General features: G+C 44.8%; 1 protein-coding gene across 1 annotated transcript; it reads left to right on the top strand.

The window, feature by feature from the left end:
* The first annotated feature begins 4,433 nt into the window (after positions 1-4,433).
* LOC119165464 (uncharacterized) lies at positions 4,434-8,303 on the top strand. The gene is made up of 3 exons (XM_075870230.1): positions 4,434-4,801; positions 4,863-4,995; positions 8,239-8,303. Exons 1-3 carry the CDS (start codon positions 4,454-4,456, stop codon positions 8,301-8,303), a joined length of 546 nt encoding a protein of 181 aa, XP_075726345.1. The 5' UTR covers positions 4,434-4,453.
* Positions 8,304-9,737: the final 1,434 nt, after the last annotated feature.

The following is a 9,737-nucleotide window of genomic DNA, read 5'->3' as shown; positions in this document are numbered from 1 at the left end:
CTCCATTTTATGCACACTCTACACACTCAACCAGCATGTTATTTTGTGCTGGGTGCCAGGGCACCGTTAGAATCAAGGCAACGTCATGGCGGATCAGCTTGCTGCATCCGCCCACGAAAGCACAGCCTTTACACCCATATCAATCCCGGCCCTTGATCTTAAGCCGTCTCTCAAACGAAACCTCAGGGACTACTGGCAGAGCAAGTGGGATACATACACACAAAACAAACTGCACGTTATCAAGCCACACCTTGACCATTGGCCACTAGTATCAAAATCACGTCACGTAGGTAACATTAACGAGGCTCAGGATAGGACACACATACACGACACAGTCATATCTTTTGTCCGGTGGCAATCCACCATTGTGTGACAGATGTGGTGAAGCACTAATAGTTCTTCACATTTTAATTCAGTGCAATCAATTGGACACTCTAAGGAAACAACACTTTCCATCACCCTACCGAAAACATATACCTTTACATCCTGCAATGTTCGTTGGTAGGGAACCCCTTTTTAGTCATAAATCATTGTTAGCATTTTTAAAAGAAATTCATAATTTCCATATCATATACTCGGGCATTCCGTAGCACGACCTGTCCAGAGAGGTTTTTGCTGCGGTGGCTACACAGGAAAGCGCTCTCCTCACGGCCCTTGGACGCAAGTGTATGAACGACTGAGGCACTTGTGCTAATGCCATACATGTCCACAATCGTTTTTATTATCACCAACTTTTGTCATCTATTCGCACCACACACACCTTTCACTGCATGGGCAAGGTTTTATTACTTGTATGTCTTTACCTGCCCTACCGCGAGGAGTTTTATGGCCCTTATACAGCCACTAATCACAATCATTGTTCACATCTCTTGTCCTATGTTCTGGCGCTCTTTGGCCATCAAACGGCCCTTGCGCCAAAAAACACCATATATCATTATCATCTCCTCCATAGATCTTAGCATTTCATCACCGTCCCTTTTACCGGTTTTTAAGTGGAACGTTCTTGAAAACCCTTATGGTATTGACCACTTTCCAATCATCCTGAGTGCGGTGAACAAAGATCAACTCCCCCGCAGGTTCCTTTATGGAAGATTGACTCAGCTGATTGGGAAGGGTGTAGAACTCTAACACACATGACATGGACTGAGCTGTCTGCCCTGACCATAGATGACGCTGTCACGTATTTTACAGCTTTTATACTTGATGCCGCGTCTAAATGTATTGCCAAAACGAGCGGCATGTCTTCTAAACGGCGAGTCCCCCGGTGGAACGACGGATGCAGGAAAGCACGGACCACTCAGAACAAAGCATGGGCGTTGCTTCGCAATTCCCCTACAGCAGAAAACCCTGGAAAACTTCAAGCGGGTCAAATCGTAGGCAAGGAGAACGCGTCGACAAGCTTGACGAGAGACCTGGACAAAGTTTATATCGAGTATCAACTCGTACACAGATGAGGGAGAAGTGTGGAATAAGGTAAAGAAAATTAAGGGCCAACAAACGTATTCCCTTCCACTAGTAAATATCCTCGGGGAAAGCTTGGAGGATCAAGCCAACTTTCTTGGCACACATTTCGAACACATATCAAGCTCCTCACACTACTCCGAATCCTTCCATAATCACAAGGCACGAATAGAAAAACAAAAGTTAGAAAGAAAATCCGCAAGAAATTAGGCATATAATGCATCATTCTGCTTAGCAGAACTGCGAACAGCACTCAGCTGCTGTAATACATCAAGCCCAGATTCTGACAACGTAAAGTACGCAATGCTGTAGGAACTACCCTACGAAACTAAAGAAACCCTCCTCTCTCTTTATAATCGCATATGGTTTTCAGGGTTGATCCCCTCCTCCTGGAAGGAGGTTGTTATAATTCCAATTCTGAAGCAGGGAAAGGATCCCCCAACTGTATCAAGTTACAGACCTATAGCGTTAACAATCTGCCTCTGCAAACTATTTGAAAAAATGATTAATTGCCGCTTACTCCATTACTTAGAAACAAACAAATTGCTCGACCCATACCAGTGCGGGTTTGGAGAGGGCCGATCTACTACCGACCATCTTATACGTATCGAGGCACACATACGTGAGGCTTTCGTTCATAATCAATTTTTCTTATCTGTGTTCCTCGACATGGAGAACGTCTACAATACTACGTGGATGTTTGGAATATTGAGAGACCTCTCACGCATAGGTATACACGGTAATATGTTCAGTTTCATTGAAAGCTATCTGTCTGATCGTACCTTCCGCGTTAGAGTTAGCAATGCTCTGTCCCGAACATTTGTACAGAAAACCGGAGGGCCATAGAGTGGGGCGCTCAGCTGTACGCTCTTTATTATAAAAATGAGTTCTCTCCGTCTGTACATCCCACGTATATCTTTTATTGAACATATGTCGACGATGTGCAGAGAGGTTTTCAATTGTGTTCTCTTGGGTTCTGTGAGCGACAGATTCAGCTCGCCCTTAACCCTTTACTGCACCTTGTTGCATCTACGCAACATACCAATAAACAGCCATAAAAACGAAAGCTACTTTCATTTGGTCCCTTTTATGCATGCTGTTGCATTTCTGCAACACCAGTTTGAAAAACGCGCAGTCTTGTGCTGCCTCCTGTGCTCATCCTGCTCAACTATTGCCAAACAAACATGGTGGACGCTGCCCGCGCCAGCACGGAGCTACACAGGTAAGATTTGCAAGTTATAAATGTTTGTCTTGACGGATTCAAAGGCGGAAAGAGCGGTGAAGCCCTTCGGCACATCCTCCTAATCGTGTAGATTGCAAAAAGCGTTGTTTACGTAATGGTGTGTTCCTTGCGACAAAAAGTTGCTATGTTGCGTATATGCAACAACGTGCTCATCATGTTTGTTTTTTTCTCTCAAACTAGAAATGGATCCTAAACGTTTTTATGGCCGAGCAATTCCTTCTGATAGTGAAGACAGCGAACTTTCTGGTAGTGACGACGATCCAGAGTGTAAGTGTTTTCGTTTCATCGAGTGTGCAGTGTGTTGCATGGTGGAATTCGGGAATTTTTTTATAATTGTGTGTGCATACGCCCGCGGCTGTTCGCATATTTACGGCTGCACCCATATGTCTGTGCTCCTGCGTTTTAAATTTTTGTCTATAATGCGAAGACACCAGCCTAGTCGTTTTGTCGGATTTAAAAATACAGATGAACACTGTTTTCTATACGTGCATTTCACTTTATTTTACCTCTAATTTTAGGTTCTGCATATCGCTGTCTGTTTCCCCTACAGATATCGCACCTCACTGCGAAAGCCTAAATGACAGCACAAACGAGTCGAGTGCTTGCTCCGACGAGGACGAAGCTACACCATATGGGGGAACATCTGACCACCACCCCACACAAGCTAAAAGACGCCTGATTTGGAAGAAGGCGAATCTAATAAGAGATCCACAGACAGTTCAGTTCTCCGGGCAAAGTGAACTCCTATAGTTCATTGTAGAACTAGAGACACCATTCCAACACTTCAAGTTTCTTTTTGCTGGCCCGCTGATTTCACTAATTGCAGATCAGAGCAATTTGTTTGCACTCCAGAAAGACGTAAGTCAGCCCCTTTGTACTACTGCAGAAGAGATCGAAGTGTTTATTGGAACATGCATGTGGATGTCGATCATTCAAATGAGGAACACAAGGTGGTACTGGAACGCAGTGACCAGGGTTAGCCAAGTTGCTGACAACTTTCCTGTGGGTCGCTTCGAAAAACTGAAGCATAACATTCACTTCGTAGACAATAGTACTCTCGGCCCAAAGGACGCTCCAGGAAGAGATCGGCTTGCGAAGGTGAGGCCTCTGATTGATACCATGAATGAACAGTTGTCACTTGTGCCTCTTGAAGAGCATCTATCTATCGATGAACAGATTATACCCTTCAAAGGCAGAAGCTCCCTCAAGCAGTACTGCCCCAAGAAACCCAAGAAATGGGGTTACAAAGTTTTCGTACTCTCCGGTGTAAGCGGCTTCTCCTACAAATTGGAGGTATATACCGGGCAGGAGAACTCGGCGCAAAGACGTTCAGGGGAGCCTGATGGTGGAGCGAGTGGAAATGTCGTTCGCTTGTGTAGAACGGTTCCGAGAGGCGTACACCACAAAGTGTACTTCGACAACTATTTCAACTGCCCAAGTTTGCAAGTGTACCTAGAGAAGGACTCAGTTCACTGCATTGGAACAGTGCGGAAAAACCGGGTTCCTGGAGTGAGCCTGCCTGGTGAGCAGAAAATGAAAAAGAAAGGGGAGAGGACACTTCGAAGAAAGGGTGAAAGTTGTGGATGGAATTGAACTGTCGTGTACAAGGTGGCAAGATAACCGAGCAGTGACCCTCTATCCTCCTGCATTGGAGCAGAGCCTGCTGCAAGGACATCAAGGTACAATCGTCAGAAAAAGGGGGGAAGTGAGATGCCGTGCCCTGCAGTTATCACCATCTACAACAAGCACATGGGCGGTGTAGACCTTTTAGACTCCCTCATCTCCATTTACCGTCCCTACCAGAGATTGAAGCGATATTATTTTCGTGTTTTTCTGCACATCCTTGACTTGACAGCTGTAAATGCTTGGTTGCTCTACAAGAGGAATGCCTTGTGCAAACGAGATGAGTACGCAGAAAGGCTTCTTCCTTTCGCCGACTTCAAGATGAACGTGGCTGCATCACTCGGAAAGGCTGGGAAGACGGTGGTGAAGAAGCGAGGAAGGCCTAGCAACGAGTCAATAGAACAAGCCTCTCAGGAGAAGAGAAAAAGGGGACCAACAGCTCCAGCTCCAACTAAAGATGTCCGGCTAGATCAGGTATTATTTCTCATCTATGGAGCTTTGTCTTAGGACTCATAATTGTCATTTCCTTCCCCAGGTTGGTCACTGGGTCCTTTGGAGCCAGAAGCGGCAGCGCTGCAAGATTCCAGGCTGCACGGGAATCTGCATTAGGTACGGTGTAAAGTGTGAAGTGCACCTCTGTTCGACAAACAAGAGCAATTGCTTTTTTCGTACCACACAACAAAATGAGTCCACCATTGTTGATTCCTTACCGATAAATTCTAGTGGTATAGCAGTACTCAGTAAAGGTTAGTATAAAACAAACCTTTCCTAGGAATCAAGTGAGATAGCTATCTATTGTAGCATTTGTTCCCCCTCGCTGACTGTCTTGTAAACAAACATTACAGTTGAAATGAAAAAGGTCTGTTTGTTCTCGATTTTTTTCTGTGTGCGCGCACTGTTGCGAAAATGCAACGTACCTTTTTTAGCAACTAAAAACTGTAAAAGTCCAGTACTGTTAATTTTTTTGTTAGTAGAGTTATTGTTATAGTTCTCCTCAACACCATAAATAATTTCACGGCAAAAGAAAAAAATCGTACAGTAAAGGGTTAACAAGGTATCCAAAAGGGCTGATGAAAACGGGTTCAAACTGAACCCACAGAAAAGCACCTGTGTCCTTTTTTCTCGAAAAAGAGGCTTGCACCCTGATTGTGAACTGGTCGTTAAGGGTGAGCGTCTACCCGTAAACACAGAACATAAGTTCCTAGGTATAATTTTAGATGCGAAGTTAACCTTTGTACCGGACATATAACATCCTAAAAATAAATGCTTGAAAACAATGAATATCCTAAAGATGCGGTCACGAACAACGTGGGGCAGCGACAGAAAGTGCCTCATGAATCTGTATAGAAGCCTTATACGCTCACGTTTTGAGTATGGGGCAACAGTCTATCACTCTGCCACGCCAACCGCTCTGAAAATCTTGGACCCTGTTCATCATCAAGGCATCCGCCTGTCAACAGGCGCCTTTAGAACAAGCCCAGTTGAAAGCCTTTATGTAGAATCAGACGAGCGGTCACTTTATCTGCAGAGAACATATTCTTCCTTCATGTATTTTCTTAAAGTAAATGCGAACATTGAGCAACCTGCATATTCCATCATCAACAACCTGTCCAGCTCTCAACATTTTACAATCGACCCGCAATGGCACGCCCTTTCACGCTGCGTGTTAGAGACCTAGCTGAAGAAACAAATGTCCCACTGCTTGAATACCACCTCCGACCCCCCGCTCTGCGGCTCCCGCCATGGCAGTAGCAGGTTATAGACTGTGACACATCTTTCGTAGCTGTCACAAAGCACTCCTCCCCCATACACATTCGGATCTATTTCTTAGAGCTTCAACATAAATATGACTGTCCATAATATTATACTGATGCATCCAAGTCCCATACTGGCGTCTCCTATGCAGCGGTCGGCCCATCCTTCTCGGATGCCGGCGTTCTTTCCACCAGCACAAGCATTTTTACAGCCGAGGCTTACGCGTTATTCATAGCCGCTAAACACATCAAAGAATTGAATACGCCAATGGTAGTTATATACACAGACTCCCTGAGTGTCGTAAAAACATTAAAAAATCTTTAAAAACACAGAAACCCTATAATTACACCCCTCTATTCAACACTCTGCCCGGCCTATACTTCGAAGCAACAATTCGTTGTGTGCTGGGTGCCAGGACATCGCGAGATTGAAGGAAATGTGTTGGCCAACCAGCTCGCTACGTCAATTAACGGAAGCACTGCCAACTCTTCAGTTGCTGTCTCTATAATAGACCTAAAACCAAACATAAGGAAAAAGCTCAGGGCTTATTGGCAGAAGTTATGGGATCAAGAAACTCATAACAAGTTACACTTGATTAAACCATACCTCGGTAAATTGTCACCCACGTCGAAAACACGCCGTACAGAGGTCAGTCTCTGTCGGCTTGGAGTAGGACACACCCACAGCACGCACACAAACCTTTTGTCCGGTGGTGACCCACCAAGCTGTCACAGATGTGGCCATCCATTTACCGTACTTCACATACTCCTTGAATGCTCTGAGCTAGAGGCTTACCGGAAAAAAAAAACATTTTCCACTAGCGTACAAGGAACACATACCCCTTCACTCAGCTATGTTTATTGGTCGCGAACCTTTTTTTAAATATAATGCATTAAATGCATTCTTAAAGGAAGTAACTACATTCCATCTTATCTACTCAAGTGATCAGTAGCACGGCCTCTGAAAGGAGGCTGCTGCTGCGGATGCTACATATAAAGAGTGCACCTATCTCCCAGCCCTTGGGGCCAAGGGCGTGGGCGAGGTATCAGTGCTAATATAACACCCCTATTCTGTGGTGTCATTATAACTTAAGACTCATTCTCACCAGGCATGCTTCACTTCACTTTCATGATTTTAAAAAAGATATGTCTTACGCACCTTTAGAGCGCAGAGTCTTAGGCCCTTTTACAGCCATTTAACATAATCATTGCTCTCATACGATATCATTTCCAGGCACTCTTTGGCCCTCACGGCCCTTGGACGCAAGCGTATGAACGAGTGAGGTACTTGTGCTAATGCCATACATGTCCACCACCGTTTTTCATTATCACCAACTTTTTTCACCTATTCACACCACACACACCTTTCACGGCATGGTCATGATTTTATTACTTGTATGTTTTTACCCACCTTACTACGAGGAATTTTGTGGCCCTTATACAGCCGCTAATCACAATCATTGTCCACATTCCTTGTCCCATTAACTGGCGCTCTTTGGCCATCAAATGGCCCTTGCGCCAAAAAACACCTAATATCATCATCTTTTGCGCCATAAAAACCAAATTAATCTAACCTATATACCGAGCTGATCCGTAGCACCACCTCACTACTGAAACCGCGTCTGCGGTGGTTATGTTTTCAGCATAGTTTTAGTGTCACGACCATTCGCTTTTAGATTTAACTGTAGATAATTTACGCCCCTGTCATGCTTTTATTACGCCTCTGTTTTTACGCGCGTAAGCGTGAGGAATTTTAAGGCCTCTTTACAGCCACATACCTTATCATTGCTCACATCTGCTGTGTACTGAAATAGCGCTCTTTGACTATCAAAAGGAACTTGCGTTATTTAGCCCTACACATCTTCATCATCATCATCAATGGTGCAGTAACTAAAGTTTTTGCACACTACCGTGTTCTCCACGCAGCCGTTTCATATCATAACTCGTGTATCAGACGTTATAATCAAATTTATGTATTCATCGAGCAGCTACCGCTGGTGTCCCCATTTAAACTCGCAATATGCAGGCCACAGTAGTACAGTATTACCATACTTATCGCATGGCAAATCAACTTAATGACGAATACTAATAGTCGCACCGGCCACCATTCGACCCCGGACCATTGCAATAATTGACCCCGGACCACTGCACCTGCAGTCAGGTCCGAAACTGCCATGAACGTGCCTGCCAAGCAGGCACCATCGCCACCTAAGAAGCTGTGATGAACACAAGCCATACTCCTCCAGCACCCCAGACGCCGAAGGAAAAGCGCAGCTCTTTCGAGCGAAACATGAAAGAGAAACCCTGTATTACAGGTCCCTCTGCAGGCCCTGTAACCTAAGGCAACGTTTCTGTACACACAGCGCTTAGCTACCATGAAAATAAAGACAAAAAATTTACAGTGGAACGTCAGAGGACTCCTGAGAAACCTTGAAAATGTTCAAGAACTTTTACATAAACGGTCACCAGAAGTGCTGTGTGTACAAGAAACACACCTAAAGCCCAAGATCACTAATTTTCTACGCTTGCGTATCATTTTTCAAAAGGACAGCAATGAAGCCGTCACGTCATCTCGTGGTGTGGTGGTGTGAGTCCATCAAGGGATTGCATGCACTCATATACCACTCGCCACTCGAAAAATCTCTTGAAGCAGTTGCTATTCGTGTAGCTCTTCTGAACAAACTCGTCACCATCTGCACTGTCTACATACCTCCACACTAATATCTTGAAAATTGTGAAGTCCAGTTCCTAATAGATAAACTACCAGAACCTTATATTCTCCTTGGATATTTCAACGCACAAAGCAATCTCTGGGGTGAGCCCTGCTGCAATGCTCGAGGTCGCCTGATCTTACAGCTCCTTTTTACTTCTGGCGCGTGTCTTCCAAATCGGAAAGGGTGCACATAGAACTGCCTAGCCAACAACACCTACTCGTCAATAGACCTCGGTATTGTCTCAGCATCCATTTTTTCTTTACTGGCATGGAAGGTCATCAATAATCCTTCAGGAAATGACCACTTTCGCTTAACGCTAACCACACCCATATGAAATGAATATCGCCCACAGGTCCCCAGAAGATCACTGACAAAGCTGAGTGGGAACAGTTCTCGCAGATTACACACTCAAGTTGGACTGACCTATCTGGTTTAAACATAGTTGCAGCTGTACAATACTTTTATGCTTTTCTGACCGACGCTGCGATGAAATGCATCCCTCAAACTTCTGGACTGCCTGGCAAACGACGTGTCCCATGGTGGAACACTGAATGTCGCAATGCACGCAAAACACAAAACAAAGCGTGGAGATTGCTACGGGACCCGCCGACAGCAGAGAATCTTGACAGATTTAAGAAAATCAGGTCCCAAGGCAGGAGAACGCATCGGCAGGCTAGGAGAGAAAGCTGGCATAAGTTTTTATCTGGCATAACTCCATATACACAAGAAGCTAAAGTCTGGGACATGGTTCGCAAGGTAACAACAACGACACGCATCTTCACTACCTCTCGTAGACACACAAGGGGTCACGTCGAAAGACCAGGCGAACTTCCTCGGTGCCCACTTCGAAGAGATGTCCAGTTCGTCGCAATTTACTGCAGCTTTCTAACGACACAAAAGAAAAATCGAAAAAGAGAAATTACAGCGAAAGTACTAAAAACA

This window comes from Rhipicephalus microplus, chromosome 8 (genome assembly GCF_043290135.1).
Source record: "Rhipicephalus microplus isolate Deutch F79 chromosome 8, USDA_Rmic, whole genome shotgun sequence".
Taxonomy (NCBI): Eukaryota; Metazoa; Arthropoda; class Arachnida; order Ixodida; family Ixodidae; genus Rhipicephalus; species Rhipicephalus microplus.
This window is presented reverse-complemented; position numbering and strand designations above follow the sequence as displayed.